This window comes from Suillus paluster (assembly GCF_016628075.1).
Source record: "Suillus paluster strain FC165 chromosome Unknown EDB91scaffold_8, whole genome shotgun sequence".
NCBI classification, from domain to species: Eukaryota; Fungi; Basidiomycota; class Agaricomycetes; order Boletales; family Suillaceae; genus Suillus; species Suillus paluster.
The window spans coordinates 571280-584003 of record NW_024537568.1 but is presented as its reverse complement, the minus strand read 5'-3'; the positions used below and the strand labels follow the sequence as shown (position 1 = coordinate 584003).

General features: G+C 47.6%; 4 protein-coding genes across 4 annotated transcripts; 1 reads left to right on the top strand and 3 right to left on the bottom strand.

The window, feature by feature from the left end:
• Positions 1 to 3: 3 nt before the first annotated feature.
• EDB91DRAFT_1111955 (uncharacterized protein) lies at positions 4 to 3004 on the bottom strand. The gene is made up of 15 exons (XM_041317778.1): positions 2800 to 3004; positions 2725 to 2739; positions 2391 to 2663; positions 2255 to 2338; positions 2196 to 2202; positions 1956 to 2143; positions 1828 to 1907; positions 1755 to 1776; positions 1587 to 1702; positions 1259 to 1537; positions 1090 to 1201; positions 833 to 1039; positions 679 to 782; positions 331 to 626; positions 4 to 280 (listed from the first exon to the last, which is right to left on the bottom strand). The coding sequence occupies exons 1-15, from the start codon at positions 2888 to 2890 to the stop codon at positions 109 to 111; spliced, it is 2046 nt and encodes a 681-aa protein (XP_041181020.1). The 5' UTR covers positions 2891 to 3004; the 3' UTR covers positions 4 to 108.
• On the bottom strand, positions 3005 to 4773 carry EDB91DRAFT_1111952 (uncharacterized protein). The gene is made up of 7 exons (XM_041317777.1): positions 4713 to 4773; positions 4584 to 4656; positions 4483 to 4530; positions 4116 to 4433; positions 3736 to 4057; positions 3598 to 3680; positions 3005 to 3542 (listed from the first exon to the last, which is right to left on the bottom strand). The coding sequence occupies exons 4-7, from the start codon at positions 4398 to 4400 to the stop codon at positions 3474 to 3476; spliced, it is 759 nt and encodes a 252-aa protein (XP_041181019.1). The 5' UTR covers positions 4401 to 4433; positions 4483 to 4530; positions 4584 to 4656; positions 4713 to 4773; the 3' UTR covers positions 3005 to 3473.
• Positions 4774 to 5958: 1185 nt separating this feature from the next.
• EDB91DRAFT_1111937 (uncharacterized protein) lies at positions 5959 to 7308 on the bottom strand. Its single transcript, XM_041317776.1, has 2 exons — positions 7154 to 7308; positions 5959 to 7128 (listed from the first exon to the last, which is right to left on the bottom strand). The coding sequence occupies exons 1-2, from the start codon at positions 7262 to 7264 to the stop codon at positions 6088 to 6090; spliced, it is 1152 nt and encodes a 383-aa protein (XP_041181018.1). The 5' UTR covers positions 7265 to 7308; the 3' UTR covers positions 5959 to 6087.
• Positions 7309 to 7630: 322 nt separating this feature from the next.
• Positions 7631 to 8418, top strand: EDB91DRAFT_1111934 (uncharacterized protein). The gene is made up of 3 exons (XM_041317775.1): positions 7631 to 7855; positions 7909 to 8119; positions 8181 to 8418. Exons 2-3 carry the CDS (start codon positions 7935 to 7937, stop codon positions 8212 to 8214), a joined length of 219 nt encoding a protein of 72 aa, XP_041181017.1. The 5' UTR covers positions 7631 to 7855; positions 7909 to 7934; the 3' UTR covers positions 8215 to 8418.
• Positions 8419 to 12724: the final 4306 nt, after the last annotated feature.

Sequence of the window (12724 nt, the reverse complement as noted above, 5' to 3'; positions counted from 1 at the left end):
ATGTGTTCGAGGAGTTTTCCGTTGCGTTATCAGATACATACATACATAAATCAAGTCCTATCTCTAAATAGCATATAGATGAAATTAAGGAGATCCATGCCACCTCACTTAGAGCTTACTGGATTCACCGTTTGGCTCTCCAAGGGCATACAGGGCCTGCAACTCCGATGTGTATTTCTCAAACGCATCCTTGCGGCGGAGCTTCAAGGTCGGAGTCAAGGTATTATCCTCGATGGAAAACGGATGCAAACTGATGTGGATACGCTTGATTGTCTCGAATCTGTTGACGAAGGTCAGTGCTCTTGATCCAGAGATCAGAAATCTATTTACCCAGTCAAGCGATTCTTCTTTGCCTCTTTATTGAGAACAGTGAGAACCTGAGCTATTACTCGGTGGTCCTTGATAGCTTTCTCCAGTGCTGGAATGTCATCAGGTGTTATCTTCTGGCCGAGAATCGTAGACACTAATGGAGCCAGAGTTACTGGGTCCGGGACGACCACAGCCAGTAGGTACGATTGCAGAGAATCGCCATGGACAAAGATTTGCTGCACGATCGGACACGCAGCATACATGTTCTCAACTTTCTCGAGAGCAACGTATTCGCCTTGTGAAAGTTTCATGATATTCTGGGTAATACAAAATTAAATCAGGGCGTTGATGATGTGTGAGGAAACTGACTTTGACACGGTCAATGATCTTGAACCGGCCTTGCGCGTCGATCTCAGCAACGTCGCCGGTGTGGATCCAACCGTCTTTCAAGGTTTCTCGGGTATTTTTCTCATCTATCATAATGGTAAGCGTCCACCACGAATATATTCAAACAAGACCTCACCCTTGTAATAACTCGTGAAACAATTGGGACCACGGACACAGAGTTCACCTCGAGGATTGGGTTTATCTTCAACTGTGTAGTTCATGGAAGTCACGTCAACCAATTTCAATTCGTTTACGGGCTGAGGAGGACCAATAGTTCCTCCGCAATTAGGGTCCGCCGCGCATGTATGTGTACAGACACCGCAGTTCTCGGTCATTCCGTAACCTGACCCATCCTTCAGGTGGCAATCAACAGTCAAATATGAGCGACTGTACCTTCTGTAACTTCGCAGAAGAGGGCAATCTTCAGGAAATCGATGACCTCGGCACTGATAGGTGCAGAGCCGGTGCAAACAAGGACCAAGTTTCCGCCAAGCACAGCGCGAACCTTTCAAATCAAACAACGATTGTAACTAACAATGCAAGAGGTTCGATGAAAACATACCTTCCGGAAGACAAGGGCATCCCAGAATGCATGAGTACTGACACCTGTAGTATGGTACTGTTCGAGTTTTGCCCGCACAGCTGCCCTGAAGAGAGCGCCCTTCAGCCCAGGGACATTGCCAGCAGCCATGGCAGACTGATAGACTCGGTTCAATACACGGGGTACAGATGGGAAGAAATTAGGCTTCAGCATCTGGGCATCCTCAAGGAGCCGCAAGGGATCGCCAGTAAAAAATCCGATGCATCCACCGATGGCCACTGTTGTGAGTTCCACCACACGCTGCGAGGAGATCGGTATAGACAACGAGGTGAAAAAGACACAAACAAACCTCATAAATATGAGCCAACGGCAAGTAAGAGAGAAGGCTGGTACTTGGAGGATAGTCCATTCCAAACATGTTGGAATATGCGGATGATGCAAGGTTCCCGTGAGTAAGTATAACACCTGATAAGCAAAAGTTCAAGAGTCAGAAGGACAACGAATGGATGCCCCACACCTTTGGGTTGGCTTGTGGTGCCCTGAAGATGCCTGGTTGATAATGCTCAAAATGGTATACGGAAGCGACGTACTGAAGTATAGCACAGTGATGCGACTGTGTCGCGGGAAACGGGCAATGGCGGTATCAAGTGCTCTTCACCATACTTTTCAACTAGGGCACATGTAAGCGACACGGTAGAAGCCTAGCTGAGATACTCACATTCTGAAAGTTCTTTGACCTGCACACCGACAGTCTCTCCCCAAGCCACGAAGGCTTTGTAGGCATCTGGACTCAAACTGTCAAAGGAGACGATCATTTTCATGACTGCGACCTTGGGAGCTAGTTTCAACAGCGCAGGTATATGGTCGGCCGTAGTGAAGAGGATACTAAGATGCGCATGATTGATACTAGACAACCGTGACTGTTAGGGGTGAACGAAACGACGACGACATCGCGTACATATATTCTGTGGCGAAGTCATCAGCACGATAGGAAATGGCCGAAAACCATCTACTTGCCCACAGAGTCCTTGCCAAGGGTATCATAAAGACTAACCCCGACTTTGTTGTAAGCATGTAAAGCGAAATCAACAAGTTGCCATTCTGCAGTGATTGATTAGGACTACCAGGATTTCGGAGTGGGAAAGGTGGTCACCTGGCCTATTTTGTGACCATATACCAACAGTTTCAAGGTCCTCGCCTTGCAGTTCACCGTGTGAGAACAAACTGTGCAGAGCACTGCCAATGCGACGCCTGCGACCATCCACCTGTCTGTATGTCTGCCAGACATAAGTGCCAAATTTGAGCGGATTGGTCGATACTACCGGACGGTGGCCGAGGAGTCTATTGTCCGGATTGATGTTGTAACCGTTGTCAAAGATATCAGGAAGTGTTGGTAGAGCGTTGACGTCCACAAGACCGTAGTACGCTGAGGAAGAAGTGTCACAAAACAATATGTGGTGCTCGACCCTGTACTAGATAGGACTCACCATTCCGGTAGTGGGCTTTGATGACAGCACTTCGACGTTAATGAAATGTCCCGTGGATGAATATATAGGACGCACCGGTTTGACCAGGGCGTTTGGTGCCAGGAACGGCGATGGACTGGATATTGTAGTCGACATTGTCTGGAAAAGTTATGTTCTTTACTGTCATTTTGGACCAGGAGATGGAAGTTCGGGTTGTGACGGTAAATGAACTGAACAAGACAAATCTCGAACGCTACGTAGCACGGATTTCACCTGCGACCGGTGATGTAAACGAAACCGGGTTGCCGGTCCTCGCAGGGAAACACTTTTAGTTCAGCATCAGTGGCCCTCATTCAAGTCAACCTGCACCACTGCCGTTGGCATCGCGCTCGCTATGAAGACAACCTTTAAATATATAGTGTAACGTAATGTGGCTCTGAGTATCGAAAGAAGATTGACCGACAGACAACGAAACGCCACTCGAGAATCACGATTCGGACCGTCACAAGCCGTGATTTGAATCACAGACAGCCTCATAGTATAGGCAGATCCAACATAGAAGGAAGACGTGGGGCACGCTGGGCGATCATAGACTGTGTCCTCTGATGGGGAGTTCGGCCGTTATGTATAATCAGCTTGTAGGAAGTATGTACTTATGTGCTTCTATTTCTTGAATTAGAAGGAAGGTCTTAATTGGTGCCATGAATGTAGACATTTCCAAGTGCAGTAGGCTCGCCACTAACATCAAGAAGGTCTAGGTGATGAAAAGGTTATGACATAAGGGACATAAGACTGCTGAAAAGAATACTCTTACTGTAGTAGGAACCTGATTCCTGGCGCTGCCGTGATCATATCAGCTCATGTTCTGCGGAGGGCGTGTCCGATGATACTTACGTAGAATGCGAACCAGGCATACCCTCCAATCCAATCCAGCCCATCAAGAAAATTTGTTGCCTGAATGCCAAAGTCTTCCACCTCTATAAAACAAGAGCTGCAGAGGTCGCTGATGCGTCGGAGATGACGGATACTCACCACTAACATTCGAAGAAGTAGATGCAAACTCCGTGACCCACAATGGACAGGAAGAGAATTTGCCATGGAACGACCAGACGTAGTTTTTAAAATTGTCGAGGCCTTCACCGTACCAGTGAAGAGGTATGAAATCAAACGTGCATTCAGTGCAGTTTCCCAAGAACTGAGATAACCAGGGGGTTCCTGATGGTCCATTGGACACAGCCGGGCCACCGAGTCGGACGTCGTTTTTCTTCAGAGGTTGTATGTACTGCATCCACAATGACGCGGCAGCCACAGGTGTAATATTCGACTGGGAACAAAGGTCAGGTTCGTTGAAACCCTAAGTTGCGGCAGAAGTTTAGCTGAGGGAGCGCCTTCTCTTAACTTGAACAACCTACTAAGATTGTCTTTGCTTTTTGAGCCAGCACCGCAGCCGCAAAATTCTCGGCATCGTATGCACCCCATTGCATGGGAATGTAGTTCATGCCTGTGTTTTCCAGATAGCTCGGCGCGGTACTGCCCCAGTCATATACCCAAGAGACCTGGGCGTTATTGGCGACAGCGATATCACCAGCATTGTTAGAATCAGCAAACGCCAGACCACGTTTTGCATTGATAGCGAATGAGCCACTCGCCAGTGCTAGAGCCACATAAGATATAGAGGTAAAGGTGGTGTTGAACATTCTTAAGAGATGTGCTTGGCTAGAGGCGCCAGTCTGTCGATGACTTCGCTATTTGAGCTCTCGAGGATGAGAAAGAAGGCACCTATTGCATCCATTCGTGATCTACAAGTGCGACTCTCGATGCCTCGACCTGTCTTGATTGTGACTTATCGCTGAGAAGGTACGTCATAAGACTCAGCTCACTGCCAGTCAGTTGACAGTGTAGTTGCGGATCTTTTGGATCAGCCGAAAGACGTGCACTTTGGCAAACCGAATCCTTCAAAATTTCAATCTAGTTAGAGATGTGGAATTGAATTACTTATTCGAACTCACTTATAATCGATGAGTTCACCACGTTGTGGCACTGAGGGTGATGCTTCCACCTAGTTTCGAGGTTCACGTGCGCAGTGCGACAAAGACTGACAGAAAATGTTTACAAGGACGTCGGTGCTGCTCGAGGATAGAGATGGAATGTTTCCCGTCGCGTTGCCCGAGCTCGTCGTGATAGCATGTGGCGGGTCACCATGAATCGCAGCAAGTAAGCAAGCACATGTATACTTAATACTATGTGTATTAGTGTGCAGTGGATCTGGTAGGAGAATATATGCACGCACGACAATCTTGAGAACGTCGGAATGATGAATAGTCCTCGAGTGCCGTGCTGAACTCGTTCAGCACCCATGTTGATTGGGTCGAAGTGAGTACATTGCCTCTGAGTCGAGCTCTTTTTGAGATGACTCGCACGATGAGGTTGGCCAGGAAAAGGTTCACCCCTGCTGCATACGCTGAGCTCGAGCAGTAAGACGCCATGAGTATCCCGGGTCCACCACTGCTAGATTTCCGAGTCGGTTTCTCCAGTTCAAAGAATCCTTTACAGCTCGAGCGTTCCGATCACCGAGCTCAATGAAGCAGCATCAAAAGGAAGTAGTGTAAATACCTCATATGACGTCCAGTGCACCGCGGCAATCTCGGGGGGCCAACTTGCGAGAGTAGTAGGCGGCAACTAGTAAGTGCCAGTGTCAGGCAGAGTAAGTAGTCAACACGGATCACATATAGGTTCTTTGTATGTTGGGTTTCGTTATTAGGCACGTTTTCCTGACCGTGCAGAACGGTCGTAATCTTCCCCAGGCAGGCCTCAGACGCCGGCCGCGGCGTGTGCCAGTGTCATCAGGAAAACTCATTTTTCCAAGGGTGCTGGTAGCGGCCACTTCGAATCCGGGTCGTACGAATACTCCGTTCCGCTTTCTGTATAGAAGGCTCTGAAGAGAACAGTGCGAATTGATGCATGATGTACATATGATGGTGTGCACTGTGTAACATACTGTACGCGGACAAGCAAACCAAAAGTTGAATAAACTAAGAGTACCGGCAAAGTACCGGTTAAAGGACTTCCTTCTAAATGTTGGTCTACTTATCTAGTGAGACCAGGTGAGTATCGCCATCTTTCACGGAACACTGGTTCTGCACTTACGAAAACACATTTAACAGGCTGTCACAGCGCTCTGAAGTAGTCGTGTTCGATGTTTCGCATATTGACTACGGACGCTTTGCAATTGAATGGACCTACATGTCATAGCATTTTTTTCATTCAGAATCACCACAAACGTACTTATCACAGTTGCCCTCAAATCATACATACAAATTGCTTAACGTACACTCGCTCCGAGGCCCATCCGAATGCTACTCCTCACCGTCGTCGGGTGTACCCTCACTCGCCTTGCAACGCGGACACTGCGACCTCCACTTCAGCTGGGTGTTCCTCTACCCACTTAATGTCACCAATAACAGGATATTCAAGGAACATCTCTTCCTCCGTCTTCTTTGTGAGCTTATCGCACTCCAACTCTGGCGACCCCACACCAAATACGCCGGTGTAAAACGTAGTGTGTTGATCCAATGCATCATGCATAAACGCAGTCTTAGTTCCTGGGACCGTTTGAGGTTTGATGCCGGAAAGGATGCAGCTCTGGAGTGGGATGTACACCGTGCGTGACCTGTTGGCACTGAGTTTGAGGCCAAAGATGACGGCTGCGACAAGTGGTATAACTGGAACGCCGTATATGGGCGGAATGTTGTTCATGTTCTGCGCAGGTGATAGTATGGGGTTCGTGCACCACGCCTGCGGTACGATATCGAGAGAATTGATGATGTTTCTGTTCCAGACTGCATATGGAGTCTCAGGGCATGTGCTCGGGGACGTTGGAAAAGTTTCTGCAAAGAGATTTGCAAAGCCGCTATTGCCGGGGCTTGGCCCAGCGGTGGCATACACCAGCGCCTCCCCTTTCAGGGCACCCGATCTGGCAAGCGCAAGTGCTAACGTAGGAGACAAGGCCCCGCCGAGACTGTGTCCCGTGAACACCACTCTCGTTGACTCCGATGCGGTTATGCCAGTCAGGTATTCATAGAGTGTGAGACCCGCTGAAGCTGAGCCTTGAAGGCAACACTCGGAAAGTAGGGTGTGCACACCAGTGGCCGTTCCATTGGCCACATATGTCCCAGCTGGAACAACGTCTACGTAGTTCACTGGCACCGGAGGTTGAGTGATTCCGCTTGTCACCCACGCGGGAAAGTCCACTACTTCGCCAACCCCGAGGTTTTCTTCCCAGCCACCAGAACCTGCGTTGGCATTCGTCCCAGCGATAGCTATCACGTATGCCTCATGTTCTTTCCCATCATCGAAGAGGACGCTCGGGCTATGCGCGATAAACCACGTGTTACTAGGCCCGGTTTCTTCATCGTTCCGGCGCAGCTTTCCATATCATCGGGCCCCATACCACTGTCCACTGGCCGCTGATAGCTGAGACAATGCCAGGTAACTTGGTCTGTATGCAATGTAGGAGAGCGTCTCGGCGGCCTTTCAACTTATAGAGAGCGTTTGAGGCCATGGACAGGGCGACAATTTGCCGAAAGACCTCGCTGGGCTCAGGAGAGGTCTTTACTCCAAGTCCAGTCTAAGTTGCTTAAGCAAAAACATAATGACTACTAATACATCGCACTGACCGTGTTTGAAGCAGGATCATTGGGCTCGAGACGATGTATGTCCGAGTCACCGCTTTGGATTGAAGACATGTTGACTATATCATTCAGTATGGGGAGTCAAACTCAAAGCAGACGAGTGGGGCACATACTCGAATTGATGTAGGACAGTTTGCACAGAAACTATACGCCGAATACTAAGATGTCCAACAACAGATGCGACTGGATGAATGTAGGGGCTCGCCAGAGGCATTATATAGGCCCACGAATCAGGTTTCAGACAAGAGGAGCGCCATACAAGGATCTGGACACCCTGACATGCAATCCTGGAAGGGCAACGTAAGTTGAACAATTGAGCGAATAACGGTTCTTGACAAGTTGAGTTAGTATTTGATCTCGGAGCTCCGTTGACGTTTATAAGTAGTACTTACTTATGCACGCATACTTCCAAGTTTGCGTCCTTTCCTTCGCTCGGTTAAGTGCTTCGAATGTGATAAATGGTGAGACCTCAGAAACCTTCTGAAGTGACGTGTGGACTGAATACAACAAATAGTTCGAATAACAATGACTTGAAATAACATGCTCTTGACATACTCCAACACGATACTGCTCCTCGTGCTCGTCATTCGTGCCATCCTACTTCTGCTTGCTGCACGCCCTCGCGTGGCTGCTTTTTTCTACCTCTTTGCCCGGCACCGCTTGCCTTCAAGCATTCATGATTGCTACACCACTCGTATGGCTGCTTGCATCTTTTTGCCCTTTGGGTGACTCCCCTTCAATCTCCACAAGTTTGTGTGCCTCTCACACATCTCTTTGCGCCTGCAGTTACCCGCTAGAAGAGAAGATAAAACTCAGTTAAAATGTTGCTTGCAATCATTGTCTGTCTTCGACTGATAGCACAACTATAGATTTCCCGTCATTTACATACTTTCAGTTGCATATTATTGCATACCTTCGCAACCGCTTATTGCCTTTCGGGCACTGTCAACACCGATTATTTACACTAGCTACCATATTTTTATGCACTTTGTGCAGTCACTTCTAGGAAATCAATCCTCATCGACTGATATTGTTGTGATACACGAGAAATGAGTGCATATGCGCGAGTACGAAATACTTAGATTATTGTAGACGGGCCATGTTGAATCAGCGAGCAGAATAAGTATGGAGAGAGCCGCGAGTCCATCAAAATAAGTACACAAGTGACGCGGGGGTGAAAATGGTCGAGCCTGAGGCGCTAGCATGCATGCAAGGGAATAAACGACGATGTGATGAATTCATAAAGAGTACTTACCCATGAAGTGTGTGAAGGTGGGGGACTGGAACAATTAGAATCGACGTCGCTGCCGACAGAGGCAAGGCAAAGGCGGGTTCGTAATTGTGGTTAGTCGTGGATATCGATCCTTGTTCTCTAAGCGATGGTGTTGGGGGGCTTTGGTGCTGCAGTCACCTAAGTAGTCCGTACTAGATCGACTTGAACCTTACCTCAGGCCTCATGCCATCATGAGTCATATCGAAACCAACTGAACTTGCTCCGAGTTATTGGAACAGGGGTTCGCAATTGACATCCCTTGACAGACGGGTTGTACCGTAAGCGAAGAGCCCAGAATCTAGATGGGCCGCTCGGGTGTAAGTCTGGAGATCGCCGCCTATCTTGCACGGCGAACCAATGACAAACTGTATATGTATAGGTCTTGTTGTCTTAGCCTTCATTGTGCGGTCTATAATATTGCGGCGCGCACGCCAGTATCACCTTAACGCCTCCCATGTAATTACAATTCTACATTCTCCTCTCTTCCCCCATTCGTGGTCCAGTGTGACCTTTTTGTAATATGTCAAAGTGCAGTACGTTGGTCATGGGTAGACTCGTGACCAGCTCGTCTATGAGGCGAGCCGTCGATAGACGAGACGGGCTGGTTACCAGTCTTGGTCATGGGGTGATCACTCAGGCTATCCAGGGTCTTTTGATCAAGTTCAATCAAGCAGTGGCGACCCGAGCTTACTGCGTTCCCTGCAAGCTTCAGGATGATTACTAGTGGCGATCCTGCAGCGCGATGCAAGTCATGTTTTTGTTTCCGCTGGCCGCGGTGTTAACATGCAAGTCGCAGATACCAGGAGAGCGAGGGCTCTCAGGCCGATCGAACGGATTAAGGGAGTGGTTCGTGCGTCCCTTACACCATGAAAAAACTGGCTAGTATGATGTGTTTCGTGTTCGCCGGCCTCCATCAGTGGACTGGGGGAGAGGATAGAAGGACACATATCTACATATTCACTGCGGAAACGAGAAAATAGTCCTACCCTATTCTGAAACAGATATTACCCTGTACCAACAAGGTCACTATCAGCGCATAATTATGGCTGTACGTTCCCAATTTTTCATCCCGTGGGAATTCGTGCAAGCACTGCGATGTCGCATGTGTGCATAGTACTACATTCTCATTACAATTACAAGTATACATATGTTGTCCAACTCCGAACTTATCTACAATCAATCTCTCATGGCTTCTTGCTTCTTTGCATCCCACCACTGCTCCATGATCTGGTCCAGCTTCATAATCCGTCGGTCTTCAATACGGGGATATTCACTTAGGTGAGTCATTAACAACTTCTCGTCAAAATCACATAGAAGATGTATATTCTCGTGACCATGTCCTCGAGACTCGGAGAGTGCAATAAATGGGGAAAGTCCACCACTTGGTGGCATTGCGATGTCGATGATTGCATTACTGATTGTTTGTCCTATGCATTACTGATTATTTGTCCTTGAGATCAATAATCAGTGAATGCATATGCTGGAGTGAGTGGAAGCTGGTTCTGTGTTACCACCCATTTTCTGCCACCCATCACAACATGAAAAGTTTGTTGCATAGGAGTCCATCAGGGAAATTGGGCATTCCTAATTTGTCACAATATCACACAATTCTTGCGGATTGTCGAGGATTCAATACATTCAGGTGATACAACTGATTTTTTTAGTCCCCCTCCCAATTGTAGACAATTTACCCTAATACTCCCAATCGAAAATCATAAGTCACACATTAGATCCAATTCAAACATAAACATTGTGAAAACAATCAAATTCAGGTGAATCCTAGTCAATTTTACTACTCGCACTCGTCACCTATTACTCCTCCGACTCTGGCATTGCATCAATGTTCAGGAACATCAATGCCTCGTCCGCCTCCAGATCACACACCATGTTGGCCTTGGAGGCACTGCAATACACAGTGAGTAAAATAGTGAGCAAATCAATCCAATGAGCACGTACTAGACAGTATTGTAGATGGAATGCATCAGTACGTGGTACTTGCGCTCACTCGTGTCAAAGATACCATTCAAGATACCCACCAATGTTTTGTAAATCTGTCATATACCTGATCCGACCGCTCCAATATTGATATCCGCTCCGCTTTCTGACCCCCTCCGCTCCATCCAATCACAAGTCCACATTCCGCCCTATGCTTCTGCTCGACCGCTCAATCGGTCCCCTTCCATAACCCCTCCATTCAACTGGATCTCTTTCCCCTTTTAGATATATACTTTCCCCTTCGGTACATAGACCCTTACTTCCGGATCACCGGTAATTCCTATTACCGCCCGATCGCTGATCCGACGCGTACATATTGATATCCGCTCTGACTTATGTCTTCGCCTGTGTAAAGTACTTACAAACTATATCCTTGGTACATAGCTTTACAAACATAGTTATCCTGGCCACTGCCTCATACATAGTAGTATATAACATATCATGTACTTAGATATTTTCCTCAGTCTTAATATTACTTGTCTTCTCGCAGTTACATCTTGTGAGAATTCTCAGTAGGACCTTGCCTCCTCTGGACACAAGTCTCAACTTGTTGTCACCTCCGACCCTCCGCTCCAACTTAGAGCCATGCTCTAAGTCTTTCCCTTATACTCCACCCCTATCAAATATTCTCCCTTGTCCCTCCACATTATCCTCTGCCTTCCCTGCCCCTACCAAACATTCCCCCTGCTCCTATCCACCCTCACATCACTCCCCGCCTTCTCTGCTCTGCTCCTAGTCGGCCCGCCACTAGTAGCTCTTACTCCCTGACCCTCAAAGCAGACCAAAGCAGACCACTCGTCCTATCATCGGACAATGTCGGACCCGCTCCAAATTCAGGGCACGTACTCGGCTAAGGGCGCAGCACAAGAGCTGAAGCCAAGCCACGACCCCTCTGCTTCCTGAGTCGGCACGGTACCTAACAAAATCCCGCTATACAATTTGCAATTGAAATCATGGTCATATTTGTTGGATGAATATTGCATGATCACACTGCATACCTAGAAGCAATACATGTTAATAAGTAGCTCGGTCATCATGATCGAGTGCTAGAATGAACTTACCACTGTTCCTGCGAGTGCAACCATAGCAACTGGAAGCTCCCTCTCGTCTGGACGATCCTTGACAGTCGACACCAACTTCTTGTGAAATTTGACTCCCACACTTGTGTCATCAATGAAAAAGGCCTCTGCTATGGTGTCCAGGATTGCGGGTGCCTGGTATGGCTTGCTTCGAATTGGTTCATCCTACACACATCAGTGGATAGTATGATGGAAGCACATAGTAGACACACCTTACTGTTGACAGGACAGATGAACATGTTTTTTCTTCAAGAGGTCAGTGACCTTAGTGTCAGCGCCTTTTGTGAGTCCATAGTGGCTGGCCACATGCGCTTAAGCCACTTTTCGGACATTGTTCCAGAAATGGCTGATACGACCTTCAGGCTTAAGACATAAAATGAAAACTTGTTAGAATGTGAAGCATTAAGTGTCAGTTCAAAGACATACCACTGAAGCCAGGGCTCGCACATACTTTGGATCCTTCATGAGTCATGACTTCACAGCCTCAAATTCAGGTCGATCGTCAGTGTCATATCCCATACCTCCGGATCTGGAACTCCAGAACTCCCCCACTAAAGTCCAGTTCTCTGTCCAGTTATTTCGCCTGGCGCTCTGCTCTCATCTCCGGGCTCACCCCTATCTCCTTTCAGAATAGCTATTGCTCTAGCTACCGGTTATGCTCTTTCCGCTATGCTTACTGATCCATCTGTTCGTACTTCATTTCTGACTTCACTGCTTTGATCTGTTATACACTTACTAATAGACTTTCCACATGCTTTGTACATAGCCCTTACTTTGCTGACTGATTTACTTACATGATACCTACAGTATATAAACTCCTGTAATACTCCGGAACTCCTCAGTTTGAATATCATCTTAGTTCTGCTCATTCCTGCTTCTCCAGACTTGAGTCTCATCTCTTGTCTACCTCCGAGTCTTAGGGTTAAACCTAAGGACTAAATCTCCGGCTCTACCTTAGGGTAGTCTAAACTCTGTTCTGCTTC

Coding starts and splice junctions, on each gene's coding strand:
- EDB91DRAFT_1111937 (XM_041317776.1), bottom strand. CDS start 7,264: ATGGCCTCAAACGCTCTCTATAAGTTGAAAGGCCGCCGAGACGCTCTC. Junction 7,129..7,153: donor TCAGCGGCCAGTGGACAGTG/GTATGGGGCCCG, acceptor TGATATGGAAAG/CTGCGCCGGAACGATGAAGA.
- EDB91DRAFT_1111955 (XM_041317778.1), bottom strand. CDS start 2,890: ATGACAGTAAAGAACATAACTTTTCCAGACAATGTCGACTACAATATC. Junction 1,777..1,827: donor CATCACTGTGCTATACTTCA/GTACGTCGCTTC, acceptor AGGCATCTTCAG/GGCACCACAAGCCAACCCAA. Junction 281..330: donor AAGAAGAATCGCTTGACTGG/GTAAATAGATTT, acceptor CTTCGTCAACAG/ATTCGAGACAATCAAGCGTA.
- EDB91DRAFT_1111952 (XM_041317777.1), bottom strand. CDS start 4,400: ATGTTCAACACCACCTTTACCTCTATATCTTATGTGGCTCTAGCACTG. Junction 4,058..4,115: donor AAAAAGCAAAGACAATCTTA/GTAGGTTGTTCA, acceptor GCCGCAACTTAG/GGTTTCAACGAACCTGACCT. Junction 3,681..3,735: donor TACTTCTTCGAATGTTAGTG/GTGAGTATCCGT, acceptor CTTGTTTTATAG/AGGTGGAAGACTTTGGCATT.
- EDB91DRAFT_1111934 (XM_041317775.1), top strand. CDS start 7,935: ATGCTCTTGACATACTCCAACACGATACTGCTCCTCGTGCTCGTCATT. Junction 8,120..8,180: donor TGCATCTTTTTGCCCTTTGG/GTGACTCCCCTT, acceptor TTGCGCCTGCAG/TTACCCGCTAGAAGAGAAGA.